Here is a 24,052-nt window from a genome sequence, read left to right as displayed (position 1 = left end):
CTACGTGTTGCTGTTTCCGATGTCAGTTTGCAGTGTGGAAACCGAAACACACATATTGCTTGCTATTGATATTTATATATTTACGAACCTGAAGCCATTTGCTTTCGCCATAAACAATACTTCCACTCGAACTGTGTTATTTCCGAATCGACCGACTCGAAATCCTTGATTGAGGTTAACGCCGAGACGTGACCTTTGGCTCTTCAATCATCGTTAGACCGTAAACTCCGGAACGGCCCATTTAAACTGACGACTTCTTGTGGCGCTTGACTAGAAATAATGAAACTTTCCGAAAAAGCAAAACATGACTTATTTACACTGTGAATGTAGAATTAGTTTTCTTGTGAATTGTCAAACTGACTACTAATTTTTGTTTATTTCTCCTGTCTTTGCAGTGGAGGTGCACCGTCCGCAGCAGGCCGACATTCGTGATTTTTACATCGAATCGCTGGACGGGAACTCACCGCAGCTGTCAGCCGCGGACCGTCGGTCCCACAGCCAGCCGGCGGGGCGCTTTTTAGATAGCAATCAACTTTCCAATTCAATAAACCCCCCGGAAAGGATACCGGTCAATCGGCCGTCCGGCGGCACGTGGATCGATGACCTGGAAGCGGACTGGGCCAACGCTCACCGGAGGGGAAAACACGAACGCTTCTGGCAGACGCGGATGGACGCCGCCGCCGTCCGGTGGAATTCGATCCAACCGAACGTGGCGGCGTACTTCGACGAGGACGGTCCCGGGTCGGACGAACTGGACGGCGGACCCTACCAGCTGGTGGACGGCTGTCCCAGCAACGTGTGGCAGCAGGATCTCGTGTTCAGTGACCGCATGGTCATGAATTGGACGGTACCGGTGGAGAGGGCCCTTCGGGGGGTGTACAGTGAACTGCGTGATAACGATGGTGGCGATAGTGGAAAAAGCAGTAGCAGTAGTAATAGTGCTAGCGGCCAAAGTGTTGGTAACAGCGAGGAGCAAAACCGAACTGTCCATTTTAGGTAGGTTTGTGGGTTTCTTTGTTTGAATTTGTTCGCTGTTTGTTACTGTAGTTGGTCGAAAAGTTCTCAGCTTTAAGTTTGAAACAAAGTTCCCTTTTCGGTTGGAAATAGTCTTTAAAGTCTTTAAACGGCATGAATTAACTGGAGCTGTGTAAACCAAGATAAGATTAATTTCATATTGTAATGAAATTATTGTCCACAGACCATGAATCATACTTTCACGGCCGGCATGCCATTGCGTCTTTAGGGGACAATAAATAACGAGTTGTGTTATGAAAACAACAATGTAATCCTTTGTCACTTCAACTCTAGTACGACAGTGGCAAGCCACGGCAAGTCGGTCATATCTCGCCATCGTCGTCGTCGTCGTCGCCCTCAACGCATATCCGGACGATGACGACGACGACGTGGACGGATTGCACCGTAAATGGGGGTGCTTATATTTATCTTTCCGCCCCATAATGACACCCATAATCGTAACCAATTAGAGAGCTTTGTTTGACTCGAGCGCACATTAACTGGCGGACGACGACAATGAAATCGTTCCTTGGTTGGAGTTTTCCTGTGTTACTTGTGCACACTGGAAACCCGGACATAACTTTTCCGTATTGATTGTTTCAGTTTATAAATTTTCTCCTCCTCCCCCCATCAACCCGATATTGGTCGGACTTGCAAGCAGGTCAGTCAACTTCAGAACACACTCGTATGCTCTTACATGCAGGCGAATACTAGCACTGAGGAAGCTAACCTCTATCCAGGGCGCTTTATTACTGAGTGTGAACAGAAAATCGGATTACTGGATCGCGAACGGATTCCGGAACAAGAAACAAACAATGAAAAGTTTCAAATCCCTGGTAGTTTTCTGTTCGGGTAATGATGTTTGGTGGGTTGCGTCACGTCGATAAAATGGATGAAGCGAAAAACTTTTTTATGTATTATTGAGCGTTGCTCCCTTGTGCATGTGGAGAATGTACGTGGTAGAGTTTTCGAATTCTATCAAGCATTATTTCTAAACTTGAAATTGGTTAAATACCATCTAATTTCTCATTTATCCAGCTGTTTTCCGTTACCGATAATATCATCATTAAATATTTCTTAGGAAAGTTAGATTGAATAGCAAAAATTACTCTCGAACAAGCAATTCAACACAAGCTTCGCTTGTTCTGCCGATTTCATATATTAACTATTTCTTCTGTTTTTGCAAATCGCTTCAAAAATCTGCTTATGACCTTACACTTTTGATGAAGAATTCGATTCCAGTTTATTTCGTAAGGGAAATTTATTTGGAAGCAAACTTCTAAACAAGACAAAGAACCGTAGCGTTTTTATTTTGGTATTTTCGACAAAAGTACCCTATACAGTAATGTTCCGATTTTGTCAGCTCCCGATTTTGTCAGCTCCCGATTTTGTCAGCTTATAAATTTGGTTTAACTTTTGTGCTTTTAAACATGAAACATATAAAACTTTTCAGTCTACATGAAACTATGCTGATTCCCTAAGAAGAGTTTTTGAATAAAATGATGCCTTCTTGCGAGTAATTCGGTGTCAAAATGGGAGTATTTTTATAGTAAAAGTTCTACAGTTTCTAAAAAACCAAAGATAGAGGTATACTATATTCAGAAATCTAGTGTATTTTTACTATTTGCACAACTTTGTAAAACTAAAAAAAAGTCATACAATAACTACAAAAACAGTTAAAACAGAAAAACTGGTTTTAAAGATTCAACATTTTTCAATATTTACTGAAGAGATAGAAGGTTACTATCTTTAGCAAAATTTCTTGTAATAATATACTGTAAAACTTTGCAGAACAGATCAATGTGTTATACTGAAACTGAGGAAGAATAAATTTTTTATTGCATTTTTAGGGGGATTAATCAAAATTTAAATTTCGCTGGACGATAGAACTTTTAATTTTAAGAAGCTCTTCCAAAGGTTCCATAAGCCTAAAACCAAGTTTTCCCGCTCAAAGCAATTGCGCACAAAAAAAGGTTCTGGACCAGAGTGCTGTGCCCGGTTGATTGAGCTTTCGGTTGACCAGTTGAGAGTTAAAATTTAATTTTTAGTAGAAGTCTTCGATATTGCAAGGTCTTAAGTCTTAAATTTAAAAAAAAATCGAAAAAAATATTTTCCCGATTTTGTCAGCCCAAAATTTAACATGGAGTTGACAAAATCGGAACATTACTGTATTACATTTTATTCGCGATAATAGTGTTTCTGGCTGTCATTTTTCAGGGTTTGGCAACGGATTTCCGTTATAAATACTGCACTAGCTCTTTGATCTCGTTGCTTGGGAGGCGGGTGCGACTCTATTTTTTAAAGCTTTTGTTGACTACCGCGAACGTCCAGGCTGTGCTGCGCTCAATTTACTTTGTATCTGCCTCTGCAGTGCATAAATGCTGGGAGGGTGAAAGATTGAATTTGCTCTGATAAGTTGATAACCACTGGTGCTCCGAAATTTGTCTTTTCTATTAGTTCATTTGTGGTTGTTTGTGTTGGAAAGTTGACAGTGGGCGCGCGGTTGAGGACCGGTGTTAGGTGGGGCTGACGCATCCTCCACTTCTTCGCCATACTACATTTTACAAGTCAAGTAGTACAAAAAGTCCAGGGCAAAGCACATTTACAAATTCGATCTATCATTTTTCTTCTCATCATTATCATCATCGTCATCATCATCATTATATTTAAAATATGACATTCCGGCCTTTGGCAGAGAGATCTTAGAGTCAGTTCGTGGAGTCCGCGCTAGGCCGGAACGCCTCCCTGATCTCCCTGACACTTTGTTGACATCACAAAAGGGCCCAGCGCAGAGTTTTATATGCTATTAAGCGACCAGTTGGACAACCCGAGAAAAAAGATATTTTTGAGAAAAGTATATTCTAACTTGAGCATTGATTCACTAACAGCTGATATTTTGCAACTATGGGAAAGCTAGAGATGAGAAAGGTTTTCCTGTCCGGTGTCCAGTTCTGTAAGGATAAAACCGGAAATAAACAAAGCAGTTTTTGTTCAACCACTTCTCTACTCTATTCCTAGAAAACCAAATGGTCAACATAAGCTTTAGCAATATAATAATAAACCAGTTCTATATATACCCTTCTCTTTGTTTCCCCATTTCTATTTTCTGTGTGCTTTGTTTCATCCGTTTAATCCATTTTCGCTCTTCTTTTTTTCTCAGTTCTATTTGGTAATTCCATTTTCTTTTCTGTTGTTTCCTCTTTTTCAATGTATTATCTATATTTTCTAAGTTTTGCTGCTGGTTTTATTTCTCTATCTTCTCGGTTTAATATGTTTACCCCGAATCAACCCAGAATTACCCCGCAAAATCAGGCAAATTTTCAACTTTGAAATGCTATTGCATCAAAGTACAGAGCTTAAATACTGTGATATTTCTTGTCTAACTATATCTATTTGCCTTCAAAATGGTGTTGCCAAATTATGGAAATAGCGATTCGTTTTCATTTTATAGCGAAAAGTATAAAATTTGTCAAGTGATGCCATATGGCATCATTGGGATGATTCGGGTTAATGCACTTTACGTATTTCCTTTGCTCTTGCATTTTCTTAATTTTTTCTGCGACTTTCGCTTTCACTGTTATTTTTTGTTCTGCTTGTTTTTAGTTTTGCTATTTCCGCTTCCATTTCTTTAGCTTTGTTGTTTTACACGTTCCTTCTCTGTTATATGTGATTCTGACTTCACTTTTTTTCAATTTTTTCGTTGTTTTACAGTTTCTTTATGTTCATCAATTTATCTTTTTTGCTTTGTGAATTAGCTCTGTCTTATTATTTTTATTAGTTTTATTTGTTTTATTTGTTTTCAGGTTTTGCTCATTTCATGTTTTTTTTTCATTTTCTTTTCAATTTTTCATCTTCTGTTATCATTTTGTTTGCTTCATTGAATGTCAGTATTTAACGAATAAATGCAGAAAACGGGCTCTGGGAAAAGTTAAGCGTATAATTGCTCTCATGCAATACTCTCAAATGTTAATTTTTCCTCAACTTTACTGAGATGTTGTATTCGTTGGTTGTTCAAGCGTTCGCTCATACATGTATAATTTCCTTACATGTTTATTTTTTATTCTTTTGGTTCATTCTCGCTTTCCGTTAGTTTCACACAGAAACGGATAATAGCTGAGATTAAATAAAGGGGACATGAACGACCAAAAATTTTGAAAAAATCATTATTTTTTATTTCAGATTTGATTCTGCAGTTTTTTCCGCTTATTTTGATACTAAATTTGTAATGATCCGGCCACGGGAAGTGGCCGAAAAACGATCATACACATAAGCATTCCAGTGCGGCGTGGAACAACTTCGGCGGAATAAACCGCCGCTCCTGGAAAACCACGATTTTCAAACTTTATGTACCTTTTTCTCAGAAACTACACAATGTACTGGAATCAACTTTTTTTTGTTTTGCTGGTAGTAGCTTGGCGAAGACTTTTATAACTTTTGAGTTTCGTAAACAAAATACAGAGAAAAACGAAAAAGAAGAAGAAAAGATGCCTGAAAAAATAAAATTTTGTCTTCTTTTTCATGCCTCCAAAACACCCACATGCCAAATTTAGTTCCATTTGATTAATTAGTTCGCGAGTTATGAGTAAATTTATATTTAATTTGTATAGGAGCCCCCCCTCCTAAAGTGGGGAGGGGTCCTAATACACCATAGAAAAAAATCCTGTCTCAAAAAACCATCACATGCCAAATTTAGTTCCATTCGTTTGATTAGTTCTCGAGTTATGCAGAAATTTGTGTTTCATTTATATGGGAGCCCCCTCTAAATGAGGGGGAAGGATCTCTAACCAGCATAAGAACCTTCCCTGGCCCCAAAAACCACTATATGCAAATTTTCACGCCGATCGGGTCAGTAGTTTACGATTCTATAAGGAACATATGGGCAGACAGACAGAAATCCATTTTTATAGGTATAGATTTGATTTTTCATCTGTGTTTTTTTAGAAAACACTTAATCAAACTGTTATATATTTCTTTGCTCTCTTTGTTTACTGGATATTGTCTGTTTTTACTTTGCTTTCTTTTTTTCTTTGTTCATGAATGTATACTACTTTTCTGTATTTTCTCTTTAAGTTGTTCTTTGTTTTTGGATTTGGAACGAAGACGTTTCACTGTATTTTTGCTTTCCTGCTCCCCTGTTTGGTTGTACACACTTTGCGTTTTTGTTGCCATTTAGGCCATTGCAAATCATATTTAAAGTTTTTGTCACCCCCCCCCCCCCCCTTGGAAATTGGCTTGAAAAATCGGGGGGCAAAAAAATAATTTGTAGGATATGAGTCAAATTTCTTTTTATAAAATCAATGCTGTGGGCTCTACAATCTGAAAAACTCGAAAAATGGGTCCGAGTTGAATTAACGCTTCTAGCACGAAACAGAAATGGAGATTCGAACAATGGAATTTCCGAAAATCGTCCAAAAAAAAAGTTTCCTTCGTTTTTGTCATTTTTCGTATATTTTTGCATAGTAAATAATAACGTATATATTATAAGCAAGAATAGATTCGGTTTTCACGTTTAAACCTTAAATAAAAATTCTTAAAATCCATGTTTTTTTGTTCGATTAAAAAATTTACATTGTTAGGACAAAAACTTTATAAAATATTTGTAATGGTCTTACTTTTGGATTGTCAGTTTACTCTGCTCTATTTCTTTCCTTTTGTACTATTTTCTGTGTTTTTAATTTCTTTCATGGATGTAACTTTGTTGCTTGTATTTACCTTGTTTGATGTGTTTTTTTGTTTTTTTCTCGGACTGTTGTATTTTCTGTTTCCTGCATTCTAGGATCATCAGCTAAAATGATTTCCGTATTTTGCCACCTTTGTGGTTTTCTTTCCATCTGTTTCGTCGCTTTCCTTGAGTGAAGTTTCCTTGTTCTTGTTTACTTTTCTTGCTTTGTTTGTTTTGTCTGTTATTTTTATTTTCTTAATTTTCCCGGGTGGTTTTATGAGTTTGTCTTGTATTCGCTGTTTCCTGTGATTTCTCTATTTGCTTTCCTTCTTCCAGGTCTTCTCTTTCTTGTAAATTTTTCTTGTAGTTAGGCCATTACAAATATTTAAAAAAGTTTTTGTCCTTCCGGTGTTGGCCAACTGAAGATGGGGGCGAAAAAAAACAAAGTGATTTTTTTAATTGAGCAAAAAAACTTGCTTTTCTGGTATTTTTATTTAAATTTTAAACGTGAAATCTATCCTTGCTTTTTATATATCTGTTATTATTTTCCATGCAAAAAAATACGAAAAGACAAAAACTTCAAAAATAATTTGCAATGGCCTTATTATATTTTTTGCCATCCATGTTTTAATCGTTTTGTTTTTGCTAGTTTTCGTATTTTTCCGGTTTGGTTTTGTTGCAATATTCGTTTTATTGTTTTCGCTGTTTGTGCTGTATGTTTTCTTAGGTTTCTTCATTTTCGTTGATATCGCGTTTATTTTTGTTTTCTGCATTTATTTATTGGCATTTTTTCTGCAGTCTGTTTTATTTCCACTAAATATTTATCATTGTAACGGCAGTCTTTCCTAGTTCTCGTTGATATGTTTTCTTTGCCTGTACTATTTTTGGTTTTTCAGTTTTATTTCTGTTCTCTATTTTTTGCTGTATTTTCTATTTTTTTCTGATGCCTTGACTAGTTTTGTTTTTGAATATTTTTTTGCTATTTCCTTTTCTATTTTTCGTTTTAATATTCTCTTTTTTCTCTAGTTACATTATTTTTCTTTCTTTAATGTTCTGTTTCTATTTCTGTCTTTTTTGTAATCTTTTTTGTAATCTTTTTCCTCTTCAAGCTCTTTGTCTTCTACCTTTGCTTTTTTATGTTTTTCCCTGTTTCTTGCATGTTTTCTTTTCTTAGTTGACTGTATTTGTCCGTATTCCAGATTATGTTTTATTTGTTTTCCTTGATTGTCCTCACTTTTGTTTTAAGGGGGCATAGTACTTTTTCAACTTAAAAAAATCGATTTTTTTTATTGATTATTTCGGAAGATTGACATTTGGACCATATGTATTTCAAGTCATTTCGATGAATTCCAAAAATTTACAAAGTTACAGCCATTTGTACCGCGCATGTCGGGAGCGATTACACAACGAATAAAATCTTCAACGTCGTTTTTCTCTAAACCACGTTTTGAAAGTCGGTACCATAAATATCTCTAGAACGGCTCGAGCAATTCTCATGATTCTTTTTTTGTTTCAAAGCCAACAAAATTATCTAGTGTTTGACCCATCCTTTTTTCGATATTTCAATTTTTGTATTTTTTAGAAATGTTTAAAGTCAATTTTTTCGACTAAAAACCTTACTTTTATGTTTGAATGTCCGCCATTTTGTTATGTGTTCGAATTTTAAAAAAAGGATGAGTCAAACACCAAATAATTTAATATACTTTCATGTCGTTTTGGAATTTTTCAATTCGGATAAGACCCCCAGCGCCAATCCATGGTACCGCAAATCATGTTTTTTTCGAATGATCATGTTCAAGGAGCCGTAGGGGAGAGGGGAAGACGTTCACACATGCAAACAAAATTGTAAATATTAGTATAAAATGCAATGTTTAGAATGCAAAAAACCCGAATCGATTCGGTTTTCGCGTTATCGAGAAAAAAATATTTGAAATAAGGCTATAAATATGGTGTAAAAAGTACTATGCCCCCTTAATTCGTAATTCGTAATATACATAGTATTGTCTATTTTTAAATTTTATTTTAATTGAGGAGTTAACAAAATAAAAGGATATCAAGAAAACATGAAAAACAAATTTTGGAGCTCCTCTGTTCTATCCTGTACCCTGTATTATGTGTGTCATATGTTTTCTTTGTTTTATATGTGTTATTCATTTTAACTGTTTCTGTTTTGAGATGTGGAAAATGAGCTCTCTCTGTAATTTACACCCGATGTTCTCTGTGTTAGCTTGTTTGTTTTCTGTGTAGTTTTGTTTTCTATATTTTTATTCCATGAATTTTTTCATATTTTTTTGTTTTCTATTCTTTTTATCTTCCTTAATTTACCTCTTTTCTGGTCTTTTGATTTCTCTGTATATTTTATTTTTTGTTCTCTATATTTCATTTATATAACTGTTGTTGTTGTTAATTTCTGTATCTTTCCCGGGTTTGTTATTTTCCTACAATATTCGTTTTTTTTCGCTGTGTTCTGTTTTGTATTTCTCTGTTTTTTTTGCTCGAAATAATGAATTTCCTCTATATAAACTGTTGTTTTAACCGTGTGGTTATAATTGTTAGAACATTAGTCTTCTATAGTCCACGTTTATCTGTTTTATCTGCTATCTGTGCTTTTACTTTATCCTTTTTTCTCTGTATTTTCTTCGTTTTATTTTTCTCTGATACCTTGATGGGTCTCTTTCGTAATTTTTCTGCCTTTTTTCGTTTTTCCTTTTTTTATATTATATGACTACTTTTTCTCAGATTTAATTGCTTCCTTAGTATTTTTTCTCTTTGTTTTCTTTGTTTTCTTTATTTTCTTTATTTTATTTCCGTCTTTATCTTCTTTATATCTTTGTATCCTCTTTGTTCTATGCTTCATCTACTCTTTTCTGTTGTTCTTTTCTCTCTTGGTTTAATGTACTTTGTTTATGTTGTTTTCTTAGCTGACTTTCTGACTTAGTTGTCTGTATTCAAGCTTTCTTGATTATATTTATTTTCTCTCTGCTCTGTATTCTTTTTTCTATTTTCTCTGTTTTTATTAGTTTTCTTTGTTTTATTGTTTTGTTCTACTTTCGCTGTTTTTCTGATTCGTATATTTTTTTTTCTTTTTTTGTTTCATTCGTAATTCTCTATTTTCTGTCTATTTTTTCTATTTTTTTAGGAATCAGAGAATAGTAAAGTAAAAGTATAGAGTAAATTTTATTTGCTGCCTCCGTATTCTTCATATTTCAGATTTTTTTCACCGATATTTTCTTAGTTTTAACCGTTTTGCTGTTCACTGTTTTCATTTTATCTTTTTGTTGTCTTTGTTATGATTTTGTGTTTTTGTTTTGAAAAACATATTGAATTTTATGTGGAAGAAATCACCCACACACTTCTGAATTAATTTCACTTTAAATTGTTTTTGACAAGCGAATAATGCATTAAGCTAGCATCTCACAAAATTGGATCAATACGATTTACCACAGACCAAGAAACAATGGCAATATGGTTTCCCTGCTCCAGAAATCGTGGGAAGAAAAATGTACATCGTAAAGCACGAAGGGACACGAGAGAAGTTTACCCACATTGACCGTGTAAAATGTGTTTTATAGACGAAGATTTTTCCACCCCAGCTGATGCTAGCCGATGTTGTTTGTTTCACACATCCATGCAGCCAGCCACGTTTTCCACTTCCGCTGGGAAACGGAAAGTGTAAACTGAACCCCGTCTATTCAAGTTAAAATTAGTTTTCCAACTTTTCGCATGCCACTACTGCTACTACAATAACGTGACTCTTTTCGTTTTGTGGTTTTTCCTTCCAGGGTCCTGTACCGTACGATGACTAGCCATACCGTTTACGAACTGAATTACCGAATGGTGCTTTTGAAAGGTAGGTAGCCGATGGGGGAGGTCTATTTTTAGTTGTTCTTTTTTTTCGAGCATCTGTTGATTAGAGAATAAACTTCAATAACCATTTTTTTTTCTGTTCCCAAATTACAGAATGCAATTTTCTACTTAAGGAAAACTCGGGTTCTCTAGATTCTAGCAAGCTACCGTCGGAGTATGACAACTGTAGAATAGGTTTCCCCGCCCGGCTGGATGATCAGCAGCTGCCGCCGGGGCTGGTGGTACAACTGACTAGGCTCAACATTCCCTGCCGTGCGGACGGTGGGTACCTGAGGTTCGTCGAGCCCATCGCTGGCGGTAGTGCAGATGGACGCGACAACAGCAACAACCACAACCAGAACCAGAATGCCATTAGTGCGGACAGCACTAGTGGTGGTGGTGGTGGTGGTGAAAGTGCAGAAGAAGAAGGGCACTTTCTGTGCGGAAAGCTAGAAGAACTGCCCAAACGTGATCGGACGTTTCACTTTCAGAAGCATCGCAGCACGATCGTGGTGGTGCATAACCGACCGGTGTTCAGTTTTAACTTTAGGCTAGTGGATTATTGTTACAATGTAACGATTAGCGATAGGAACAGCTCGGTGCTGCTGAGACCGCTTCGCGGTCTGGACTGCCATTTTAGGGTACACTTGCCGTTCGGCAATCGGATTGCGTTCAGACTGGTTGCAAATGGTGGGGTGGATTTGGAGATGGAGGGTACTTCTGCGATTAAACACGAACAAATAGATTTAGGTGTTCCGCAGGGTGACAGCTTAGGGTCGCAGTGCTTTAGCGGGCTGCGAGTTGAAGTGTACGAGCAACCGCAGAATCGATGGATTCGTTGTGTTTCGGGTTACAGTGTACCGACAGTCTATACGTTACTTTCAAGTGATAATAGTGTAGTGATTCATGTCAGTAAGTACGCCTTACTGGCGGGTTTGGAAAGTTCGGTAACCAACGTTAGTGGTAGTAGTAGTAGTAGTGATAGAAACGTACCGTCATTACTGATCGAGTATGATGCCCATCCGATCGAGAATGTAGTCTCACAATGTGCCTTCGGATGGATAGCGAGCGGTCAGTTTTGCGTAGCAGCGTTCGCAAACAGGCAGCTCAAATGGGTTGAAGCCGAGCAAGAATGCAACCGACTTGGGGGACATTTGGCGTCGATCCGCTCCGTGGTGGATCAGAAGCTGGCCGATCAATTACTGCTCAAAAGCCCTAGCTATAAGGACGGCAACGCGTACTGGATCGGAGCATCCGATCGGACGCTGGAAGGGGACTTCCGGTGGAGTGATAATCTACCGTTTTTGTATTCTAGTAAGTTTGGAAGAAAAGTTGAAATCTGTGATTTGCTTTAATTCTTGATTTCTTCAGATTGGTTTCCCGGCTGGATTCAACAGGGCAACTACAATCGGCAGCCCAATGATGATGGTCTGAGTGGGCAGGACTGCGTGGAGATTTGACGACATTTTCAAACGCCTCCGGGCGCTTCTACAACTGCCACTCCACTGGTTTCGTCCTATATGTGGAACGATCGGGACTGTGAGACGAGGAACTATTTTCTCTGTGAGCGGATTCTAGTGGAAGGTAATTTCCGGGCCTTATGCCGAAGAGTTTTTAATTGAAGAAGAAATTACTATTTCTCAGAAATCTTTGAAAAAACCTGGCACGATGATTGCAACAAAACGATCAAACTGAGCGTGGATCAACCGAAAGCAACCATTTGGAGTCCGGGTTTTCCAAGACCCTATCCGGACAACGCAAACTGTTTAACTGCCATCACCGCACCTCCTGGATATCGGATAGTGCTAGATTTTGAAGAACTGGTACTCGAAAGTGAACCTTTGTAAGTCTGCGATGCACCCTAACTTAACTTTCAATGACTAAAACCGATCAATTCACAGATGTACCTACGACTACCTTCAAATAATGGAACCCACTGGAAACCACTCCGCGCCGTACACGAAAGCAGGTTCACGACCGTATGCCGCGGCGGGTCCTCTCTTCCAGACCCGAAACCCCCGACACAGTTCCAGTAGGTTTTTCATCCGCCGTCGGAAGTCGAATCCGGCTTTTGCGAACGATGACGCGAACGGCGATCGGTTGCTTTCCAATTTTGCCAGCGCCAAAGCACCGAGCCTGATCCTTCAGCCGGACGACCCAGGCTACGATCTGCGAATTCCACCGCCGGACATGAACTCCGGTCGGGTGCCGCGTAAGGTTTGCGGTGATTGGAGCTCGAAGCTGAAACTGCTTCGGCACGTCAGCCAGGGACCGCTGCTCGGGTTGCGCTTCGTTTCCGACTACTCGAACCACTTTGGCGGTTACAAGGCCAAGGTTGCCATGGAAAATGGTGAGTTGAGATCCTTGTAGTTTTTTGTTTTTCGTTAAAAGTATTTTAAATTTCTTCACCTGATTACTCCGTACTACTCAGAACTATCCATGCGTGGCAAACTTGTTAGGTCTATCTACTTTCACTTGGATGTTTCTTACCTCAAACTGTGTGTGTGTGTTAATATTTATTTTCTACTGCTGAAGTGTGTACGACTTTTTTTTAAAGAACAAGAAAGCACTCAACACTATCGCAGAATATGGCAGCTCAGCACCATACAATGTGTAACTTTCGTCGACCATGAAACTAAATGCTATTCCCGATTTTATGATAGAAATTTAAATTGTTAAACGACAATTCTTTGCTTATTGGTTAAGTCCTTTTCAGCTAAAAAAGATGACTATTCACTCGCTTTTTTCTAGGATCATAGATGGGACACTAATATAGTTTGGGCTTCTTCAAATTCGAAGAATTTTAGAATTTATTCCAATTTTGAACGTTTTTTTAGTTATGGACTTATGAAAAATATTTAAAACCTTGAGCAATAAAATTACATCAAGCTGGCACAATAATAACAAAAATAGCATACAAGAGCAGTACAAATGCTGTGAAAATGGAGCAACTAGTCAGAAGATAATCTGAATCCACTCTTAAACTGTTCCCAAACTGTTTAAAAACTACTGTTAAACTACTTTACTGGTAAACTAACTCTGAGACTACTCTGAGTCTACTCCAGAGCTACTCCGTAGTTAGTCCAAAACTGGGTTAAAACTACTCTGAAACTGCTATAAAACTGCTCTGAAACTGCTTTGAAACAGCCGGGAAGTTGTTCTGAAACTGCATTGAAACTGTACTGAAACTGTTCTGAAATTCCTCTGAAAATAACCTGAAATAGTTTGTAAACCATTTTGAAACTATTCTGCAACTATACCAAGACAAATAGTCTTGAAACTAGTCTGAAATTTGGTTAAAACTACTTTTAAATTGCTCTAAAACTGCTCAAAAACCTAAAACCACTCACAAAACTGTCCTAAAAACTGCTCAAAAATTGTTCTGGAAATATTCTAAAACAGTTTTGAATCTCACCAGACATTGCTCTGTAACTATGCAGAAAATGCTTTGAAACTCTTCTGTAGGTGCTTTAAAATTGTTCTAAAACTACGCTGAAACCATTCAGAAACTGATCTGAAACAGTTCTGAATCTGTTGAGAACTTGCTTTTAAAATAATCTGAAATAGGCCTGAAACTGGTATAAAATTTGATTAATACTGAGCAGAAATTGCTCTGAAACTTCTAAGAAAGCGTTATAAAATTACTCAGAAACTGTTTCGAAACTTCGCTGAAGCTGCTCTGAAGCTACTCAGAATCCGTTCTTAGGAATTGCTCTGAAACAGCTAAGAAACTGCTATGAAAGTGCCCCTTTTAATATTCCCTTTTTAATAATCCCAATACAGACCCCAAACTGCCCAGAAGCAGTTTTTAAATTTATTTAAAACCGCTTAGAATTCATATTTAAGTGCTCACACACTATTCTAAAATTATTCTAAAATAAAACTCCTCAAAACCTGTTCGGAAGCTGCTATGAAACGGCTCTAAAGCTGCTTTGAAACAGTTATATGCTTTAAAACTTTTCAAAGTGCCATAAAATTACTCAACAATCACTCTTAAACTAATCAGATCCTGAACAGTCCTGACAATGTGTTTAGCTTGGAAGAACGACTTCTAAGGAATTCAGAGGCATCTATCTGCAAGAAAATTTTTAGAGCAGTTTCTGGGCAGTTTCAAGGCAAAGTCTCGGCAGTTTTAGAACTTCTTGGCACTCTCATGAAGATTTTTATGACTAAAACTGCAATAAGAGTACAATAAAACTTTTATTGTTACTTGGGCTGGAGCTACTATGCAATTGTTGTAACCCCTAATAACATTAAAGGTTTTATTACAGTCCTATGATGATCTTAGTGACCAAAATGGGACATAAATACCATCTATATATATATAAGAGCCTGGTCTGTGGCCAAAACGAGGGATGCAATATATTTTCGTGGTAACAATCGCCCACATTAAGCAAAGACTCAAACCAATCATACCAGATTGCATTCAAGACGAGCAAAAGTATCATGGTTGCACCTCATTGACTTACATAGCGTTAACGTTACGTAGCGTACCTCCGATTTGCTCTCAGTTAGACGCGAGGCGATGCACGCGGGCTACAACTAGTTAAATATAAGAGTGCAATAAAACTGACATTGTTACTTGGGACGTCTGGTTCAAGTTAATCTAGAACTGTGAAAAAACTCTGAATCCGTTCAGAAACTGTTCAGAAATTTGTCTGATTGCTACAAGGATACTCAGCAAGTGGGTGCTCTAAAACAGCACTGAAACTGTTCTGAAGTTGTTCAGTAACTGTTTTGAGTCTGCTTTAATGCTATTCGGAAAATTTGTAAAACTGCTCTGAAACTATTCTAAAGCAATTCTAAGACTAGTCTGAAGCAGTTGTAAAACTGCCGAGATTCTGCCTTGGAACTGCTAAGAAAATCCTTTGAAACTTAGAAATTCTGTAGACGCCTTTAAGTTGCATAGAAATCATTCTGAATGTGGTCTGAAACTGTTTAAAACTGATCGAAACAGTCCTCGCTCAGACACTGCTAAATAATCTGAAAGAGAGTAGTCTAAAAGGGCTTGAAACTATTATGCAATTGGTCTAAAATTCGTTTCATGGTTGTTTAAGGGTATCTTAAACTGCTAAGAAACTGCGCCAAACCTATTTAGTACCTGCGAAGAAAATACTCTGAACTTATTTTGAGTCTGCTCTGACACTTATCTGATACGGCTACGAAGTTGTAAGGTAACGAACTTTGTAAGGAAAGATCGTAGAGATTTGCAACCTTCTGCAAAAACATTTGTTTTGAGTCCTTCAAACATCGCCTAGAACTATGTACTCTTGTAAAATGCAACCAACATAAGCTAAGTATGAAAAACTAATTTCTAAAGAATTTCTAAAGAAAATGCTCTATGGCTCTGCACTCGATAGTGAAAGATATGTGATTTCTTTAGCAAAGTTGTTTGCCTTTATATTTTCTATAACTTTGCTGAAGAAACCATGTGTCTATCAACTAACACAAAAGAATGGACGTGTATCGAGCCTATAGCGAACGCGAAACACTTGAGTGGTTGGGGAGAAGCGAAACCCATACAAGTTTATAGTACTCGATTTAAGCTTTAAGATGAAGCGCTGATTTCATAAATCCGCTTGCCCCATTTTACCCCAAGGGCTCGTTTGCGGTCTTCTGCAAAAACGTGTATTTTGAGTGCTTCGATAATTGCCTAGAACATTGTATTCTTGTAAAATGCAACTAAGTAAAGCTAAGTATGAAAAACCAGTTTTTAAAGAAGTTTTAAAGACAATGCCCTATAGTTCAACACTCGATAAAGATAGAAATTTTATTTCTTCAGCAAAGTTGCTTGTTTTACATTATTTAAAGCATTGCCGAAGAAACTATGTCTATATTTCCTAATACAAAAAAGTTTTTTTTATTTTCCTATAGTAAGCGATGACTAACTTTTGACAGTTTTAGATTAAGGGCGATATTTATACGAAGAAAAGTGCTGAAGACCATAAGTGTTAAAATGAAAGCAAAAGACACTAGGAAAAAAGTTCCACTTTTCGCCCTTTTGGACTACTGTGGAGTGTTTTAAAACACAATCATGTTAATGCACAAATAAAATATGTACTGATGTACTCATGTGCCATGAAGCACTAATAAAAAATAAAGTTGTCACTACATTCTCGTTTATATGGAAACAGATTTCTGTATCTTACGGATTTGGTGTAACCATTTCACAGCTGTGGGGTGAAAGTTTTCGACGAAGAAAACGAAAAAAAAATCAGTCCCTTCTCCAAATCCAGGGCTGGGGTGGCTTCCGGCAAAACTTGTTCTAACCCATCTTTTTTGTGCATATCAAACCGATCCGCATATAGTAAAAGTTTTTCCTCCAAAGTCGTAAAATACCATCATTTCTCAACTGATAAAGACCATCGGCGTAATTTAAGCAATAAAGCGAGTGAGAGCATAGCTCTCACTAGACGTCTCTCCCGCCGTCCTCCCCTTCCCGCGGTGGCAGCAGCCTACGGCGGCGAGCAAGCACCATTCTTTAACGAAGCTCAACAGAATACAGTTTATGAATATTGAATGAATTATTTCCACCAGATTTACGTTCCACATGCCGTCGGCAGTCATCCAGTCGATGACGGTGGCGGCACGAACGCTGAAAACAAGAACACAGTTCCACATACCGAGCTTGAGACGAGCCAACGCCATACCATCCGGAGCCATTGCCGCGCGCCGGCTGGCGCGATTCGCCAGAGAAGCCACCGCCAAACGCCAATGTGTTCTTCGGCCGAAACAAAGCGCGCACGCAATAGATCATCCGGCAGCACCCCCGGCCCCGGGGTGGCTAGCATTCCTTGTTCGAGGATCTCCGGAATGAGGGGCACGTAAAATAGTGCCATTTGCTTACGCGCAGAATATGAATTGGAATTATGATTCATTTTGCACGTTTCAACGAATTCGCTGTTCGGATGATTTACGTGTGCCTATACATGTATGTCTGAAAGGAGGAATTCCAACGGCAAACAGCTCAGTTGAATGCCGGATCGCATTGCATTGATTGTCACATTGCGTTAAGCCCGCGAGGCGAGGAATTGTTTGGAAAATGTTCGTAAATGATTTGCAGGAATTTCACAGGACGAGCCATTGTTTTTCAGAACACTTTCGTTGCTAGTGTTATATCATAAATTCTAACGCAGGAAACAACAAATCGTAGAAGCAATTGGCTTATAAGAGTTTGTTGTTTCCTGCAAAAGAAATATTTGCTTATTCCAAGGCTTTTAAACGGGTATTTTTTGTAGCATGATGCTTCTCATGGACATTTTTTGCTGATCAATTAGTAAACTAATTCTTAAAGTTTCGTTTATTTCTCGGGAAAATGCATCCTCCACTATAGGAACACTGAAAAATCACTTGTTCCTATAATAGTATTATAGCATAATCATTAATTAATCTTTTGTTTTGTACCCTATTTAGTTTGTGGCTTGAGTCAAATAAGACAGGTTGGGTAGGGCTTGACGAGACAAAACAAATTGTTATCATTGTCTTGATCTTGTTTTTGTATGATAGTATTTGATTGTTAAAAGATTATAAAGCTAACTGACTCATTCCTATTGCCCGCATGCCCAAAAATGGTTCGATGTACTATTTTAAGCCACTTTTCGTAGCAGTTACATGCATTTCTTAATCAGCAAGAAGCTACCCATATTTTAGAGCAGCTCATAAAAAATGCATATATTAGAATGTCTACAGATAGATACACCGTAGACATTGAAAGTTACTAAGGACGATAAACAAACAAATTACCGCATTACCACCAATATATAGGAACACTGACGAGTCGCGGTTTTTTGAGACCACCATAATTCAGAAAGGATTAGCCTAGATACCAGATAAAAATTACGGGTCTAATTATTTACAAAAAAGAAAACGTACAGCGAGTTTGAAAAGAATCAGAAACGTTTTTGAAAACAGTGTTGTTTTCCGTGGAATTGCTGATTTAAAAAGCAAGTTACTGCTATTTTTGAAGTTGAACTGGCTTTTACTTTACCTGAAACTGTTGGTGGTCTTTGTTTCGTAATATCAGGTTAGGGGCCATCCAGATACCACGTGGACAGAAAAATACCAATTTTCAACCCCCCCGTCCCCCTCCGTGGACAAGCGTAGACATTCCCTCAACCCCCACCCCCCTCCCCTGTTTGTCCACGTGGACATTTTTTTTTTCTTATGTCAAATTTAACAAAACAGAAATGCATTGTTCTAAATATTGTTTTCAACTTGATTTATGCAGTATTTATCAAAAAGCTGACGTGAAAGGAAGCGCCAGTCTAAAGGCCGTGACACAATGCATACGGCTTTTTAGGCGTTGCGGAAATTTGAGTTTTTCCATGGATTTTCCGTCAACTTTCCGCAGCGTATTAAAATCCGTATGCAAGGTGTTAGGACCTTAATTCTTATGATCTTGTCTACTGCAAATTATTATCGACTGCAAGAAAGCTGATAGCTTGACTTTCGCTTGACGATTCTTCTCTGTCCAGAGTATCTTTGTCTAGAGTATCTGTATCCAGAACATCTCAGCTTGGCCGTCTACTTCAACGCAACACAAGACCTTTTCGAAGCAATGTGATTCGTAAAATTTTTTGAAGGCGAAGCCTTTTGGAAATAGGTTGTCGATGGAAGCCCTTTTTTGGCGAGCTGGATTTGATTTTGAGGCAAAATGCATTTTGGCGCAAGTGCGACCTTTGTGATAAATGAGTCACGTAAGTGGTGAATATTCGTGGACTCTTCCGTTACATTTATCATTTCACAAAGAAGGCAAGAGTTGTAAAAAAATTTCTATTGCAGTTCTATTGAGTTATTTCTAATTTCTATTGCATGAAAAAAAAAACTTGTCCACGTGGACATTTTCCGTACCCCCTCCCCCCCTTCCGTGGACAAGCGTGGACACTTTCATACCCCCCACCCCCCTCTAAGCTGTCCACGTGGTATGTGGATGGCCCCTTACCAAATCCGACAAAAACAGCATGGAACAGTCATGAGAAGCACATTCACGGGTTTTTAGGGAAACTCGTGCATGTAAATTTCCTAGTTGATGTTCGTGGTTGCAATGAGAATGTCGCTTTTTATGTCACAAGTACAAAAAGTCTGCTAAATCGGATATTTCTTAGTGAACTTCGACAGTTCTGTATCGCGATTTGGTTTCAATAGCTTTCCAGTCAACATTCCAGTGTTCACATTACTCGTCTGTAAGTCTGCTATGTGAACCTTAATTCGGCAAAAATGAATCATATGAAATGCTAAAAGAATTCGACTATGCACGGATTTCGCGCCAACTCGCCTATGGAACCGGCAGCACCTTCTCAGAATTCAATGAAATTTGGTGTGTAAAAAAAGAGTTCGTGTAATTTTGCATACATAGTTATTCCGAAATTGGTCCAGACTAACTTTTGGAAAGGGCATAATTTTTCTCTCTTTTATTTATAAAAAATATAACTCTTTCCTTTCCTCAATGTTGCAATTCGAGCGAGAAGCAAACGATGCCAACTGTCACGCGAGCGAGTATGAGAAGCATAGCATCTAAAGGTTACGTCACCGACGTTACTGAAGCGTACGACGAACAACCGCCATTGCTGAGGGCAGTCCTTCGAACGTACAGCCTCGTAGCGTCTTTCTGCATAGCCCGCTCACGAGGCAAATAACTCGTAAGCAGCTAGCGGCCCGTTAGGGCTAGCGGCACACTGGAATACAGATTTTGCATTGCTTTTTGTTTTCTTCTTAATCTGACGCCCTCGATTCTACACGCAAGTAGGAGTGCGAGCCCTCGCGGGTGATCGGTATCGTGTGAATTTCGCAATACTGCCGTTCCTTCGCTATAGAAAATAAATAAATAAAAAAATAAAATAAATGAAAAAAACCAGATTAGGCCACTACAAATATTTTTTAAAGTTTTTGTCACATCTCCCCCCTCCCCTCTTTGAAATTGGCTTGAAATATGTATGTATGTTAATTTTTTTTATAAAATCAATTGTCTATTGGCTCTACAGCCTAAAGAGCCTAAAGTGTTCGAGCGAAGTTACCGCTTCTAGCTCGGAACAGAAATGGAAATTCGAATAATAGAAATTTCCGCAAATCGGCGTAAAAATTTGCTTTCGTTTTTGTCGTTCAGTCAGTCAGTCAGTCAGTCAGTCAGTCAGTCAGTCAGTCAGTCAGTCAGTCAGTCAGTCAGTCAGTCAGTCAGTCAGTCAGTCAGTCAGTCAGTCAGTCAGTCAGTCAGTCAGTCAGTCAGTCAGTCAGTCAGTCAGTCAGTCAGTCAGTCAGTCAGTCAGTCAGTCAGTCAGTCAGTCAGTCAGTCAGTCAGTCAGTCAGTCAGTCAGTCAGTCAGTCAGTCAGTCAGTCAGTCAGTCAGTCAGTCAGTCAGTCAGTCAGTCAGTCAGTCAGTCAGTCAGTCAGTCAGTCAGTCAGTCAGTCAGTCAGTCAGTCAGTCAGTCAGTCAGTCAGTCAGTCAGTCAGTCAGTCAGTCAGTCAGTCAGTCAGTCAGTCAGTCAGTCAGTCAGTCAGTCAGTCAGTCAGTCAGTCAGTCAGTCAGTCAGTCAGTCAGTCAGTCAGTCAGTCAGTCAGTCAGTCAGTCAGTCAGTCAGTCAGTCAGTCAGTCAGTCAGTCAGTCAGTCAGTCAGTCAGTCAGTCAGTCAGTCAGTCAGTCAGTCAGTCAGTCAGTCAGTCAGTCAGTCAGTCAGTCAGTCAGTCAGTCAGTCAGTCAGTCAGTCAGTCAGTCAGTCAGTCAGTCAGTCAGTCAGTCAGTCAGTCAGTCAGTCAGTCAGTCAGTCAGTCAGTCAGTCAGTCAGTCAGTCAGTCAGTCAGTCAGTCAGTCAGTCAGTCAGTCAGTCAGTCAGTCAGTCAGTCAGTCAGTCAGTCAGTCAGTCAGTCAGTCAGTCAGTCAGTCAGTCAGTCAGTCAGTCAGTCAGTCAGTCAGTCAGTCAGTCAGTCAGTCAGTCAGTCAGTCAGTCAGTCAGTCAGTCAGTCAGTCAGTCAGTCAGTCAGTCAGTCAGTCAGTCAGTCAGTCAGTCAGTCAGTCAGTCAGTCAGTCAGTCAGTCAGTCAGTCAGTCAGTCAGTCAGTCAGTCAGTCAGTCAGTCAGTCAGTCAGTCAGTCAGTCAGTCAGTCAGTCAGTCAGTCAGTCAGTCAGTCAGTCAGTCAGTCAGTCAGTCAGTCAGTCAGTCAGTCAGTCAGTCAGTCAGTCAGTCAGTCAGTCAGTCAGTCAGTCAGTCAGTCAGTCAGTCAGTCAGTCAGTCAGTCAGTCAGTCAGTCAGTCAGTCAGTCAGTCAGTCAGTCAGTCAGTCAGTCAGTCAGTCAGTCAGTCAGTCAGTCAGTCAGTCAGTCAGTCAGTCAGTCAGTCAGTCAGTCAGTCAGTCAGTCAGTCAGTCAGTCAGTCAGTCAGTATTGTTGCATTAGTCAACTTTAAGTAACTGACTTGAAACTGGTATGCAGTAGACGAAGTTAGCTTACTTAAGGAGCTTGCTTACTACTACGGTTCAACCGAAGAAATAAATTACTGTTTTGGGTTATCATTTACAACACTGATTTGCATTCGTCAATTTCCACGAAATTGTTGATAGCACCATTTGTGCAGAGTCTAGAATTTCAAGCAACTAACTGACACAAAGCAGCAAATGAAACGTTCATAAACAATTCTTGGATAAGACAGTCACTGATTTTCCTTGCTTTGAGAATAGCTACATCATGTCATATGCACAAATATCCCTTCAGCCCTGTTTCCGTACAAGACAACAGTTTCGACCAAATTCTCGCAGTATTTGGCTGCAATCTGGCAAAGGAAAGGATGACCGCTCACTGATATATGACGGTTCACTTTCAGGATTTCAAATTGGACTAGATTCAATGCTTAAAGATGAAAGCGCTTGAAGAGCAGGGGAGGTTTTGCTCTCTTGCGCACTTCCCAAGCACAGATATCAATTTGTATCGATTTGATGTCAGATTTGTATAGGTTTAAACGTCGTAAAGAATCTTTGACCTGTTGGAACGTGGGGGTTTTGGTACTCTTTTTGTAGAAGGAAACCACTCTAAACAGATAGTGTGTTTAACTGTCACCCCTGCCTGTTAAGCAAGGTAATCACGAACGGTAATTCGAACCAAAGACTCAAATCTTCCACATGATTGTGAGCGGATTTAGCGGATTTTGAGTGCCTTGACTCCCCTGTAATCTATAGTCTCTGTAGGTTACACTCGACTTGCCGTATCGACGTCTGGCAACAGGTTACCTGTTTCTATCGTTACTATAACAGTCTATGTTTCTATAACAGCCTATCTTCTAGGCGATAGAAACAAAGAGCAATCATACAAAAAAATAATTACCGTCGCCGAGTCGAGTGTGTTGTGCGTCTAGTAATAGAACTGAGAGAATATAACAATATTAGATATTAGACTACCTAATAGAAGGGTGTGGCAGTAGTTTAGTTAGTAAAACATTCGGACACCAACCCCCTGAACCCGTAGTGTGAGCCCCACCTGCCATTGAATTACCCAATATTTGCACGATTTGTACAATCATTTTTAAAATGCCCTGATGTCTCTCTTCGATAATTCGATGAATTGGACAATGGTCCAATAAACAAGTTGTCGCATGAGTTGTCAGAATTTCGACTGGGAGTAACTCTATTAGCGTCGTAGTATGATGCTGAACTCCGAGAGCTGGCAAAGAAGTCTGTCCAACATAAGCAGAAGGTGAAGTTTCGAAAAAAGGTACCTAGGTTTTGCTTTGCCCTAAATCAATTGAAGCGACAGTTGCTGAATAGTTTTGGCTATGGATATTCAATTGATGCAATTGAACGTTTAATTATTGACCACAAAATGTTGCACCACAAAGTACTCTTTAGTGTAGTTGCTAAATGAACTTCAATATTAAATTCCCAGTATGGTAAACTTAATTGACAAAATAAATCTTGAATTTGGGCGAATATTGCAAAAAAATAGCAGGTAAAAAGCCATAAAACAAGCTCTGATTTTTCGTATCCACTTTAGAGCACTCAGCTCGACTGCCAGCCAACAACCGATGTCGATCAACCCCGGCTACGTCAGCTTGACTTTTTTCTCATCAATTTCGCATTTCCAATTTAAAACTAATGCAACTTTAATTGTGCCCCCGAGAATTGTCCCAACCAGCTGCATACTTCACGCTGCGCTGCTGAAGGATACAAATTCAGTGATTTCATGACAGCCAACAGCTAGCTACATATGGGTGTGTGAGTGTGTCTGTTTTTGACTACTGAAACGATTCGTTTTTTTTTTTGCTGCTTGCAGCACAAAATTTATGCAACAGGCAACCCCGGTTGGCTTATTGTGCTCCGAAAGCCGGCTTCCGGCTGCGAGCCATGGAAATGAATAGCAAAGAGGAAGTACAACCTGTAGGGGGTTGGACTTTTTCGCTCGACAGATTTCCCTCTTCGCTTGGTTTGTTGAATGCGAGGAGCGTTTTTTTCTCTGCTTTTTGGCACGGACATTTGTCGATTGATTCAGTGTTGGTCCGTCCCCGTATGGGGCAGACTTTGCTGTTGACTTTTTCGTGTGCATCTTTTGATTA

The 24,052-nt window shown here is 38.9% G+C and overlaps 1 protein-coding gene across 1 annotated transcript in view; it reads left to right on the top strand.

The window, feature by feature from the left end:
- Positions 1–391: 391 nt before the first annotated feature.
- Positions 392–24,052, top strand: part of LOC128746302 (uncharacterized) — a gene marked incomplete at its 5' end in the record, with an annotated part of 88,754 nt that continues 65,093 nt past the window's right edge. The window contains 6 exon segments of the mRNA XM_053843351.1: positions 392–996; positions 10,459–10,526; positions 10,637–11,836; positions 11,894–12,106; positions 12,167–12,365; positions 12,424–12,872. Coding sequence (XP_053699326.1) covers positions 392–996; positions 10,459–10,526; positions 10,637–11,836; positions 11,894–12,106; positions 12,167–12,365; positions 12,424–12,872 — 2,734 coding nt within the window.

This window comes from Sabethes cyaneus, chromosome 1 (genome assembly GCF_943734655.1).
Source record: "Sabethes cyaneus chromosome 1, idSabCyanKW18_F2, whole genome shotgun sequence".
Taxonomy (NCBI): Eukaryota; Metazoa; Arthropoda; class Insecta; order Diptera; family Culicidae; genus Sabethes; species Sabethes cyaneus.
Note: the sequence above shows the minus strand (reverse complement) of the source record. Positions and strands in the feature narration are given on the sequence as shown.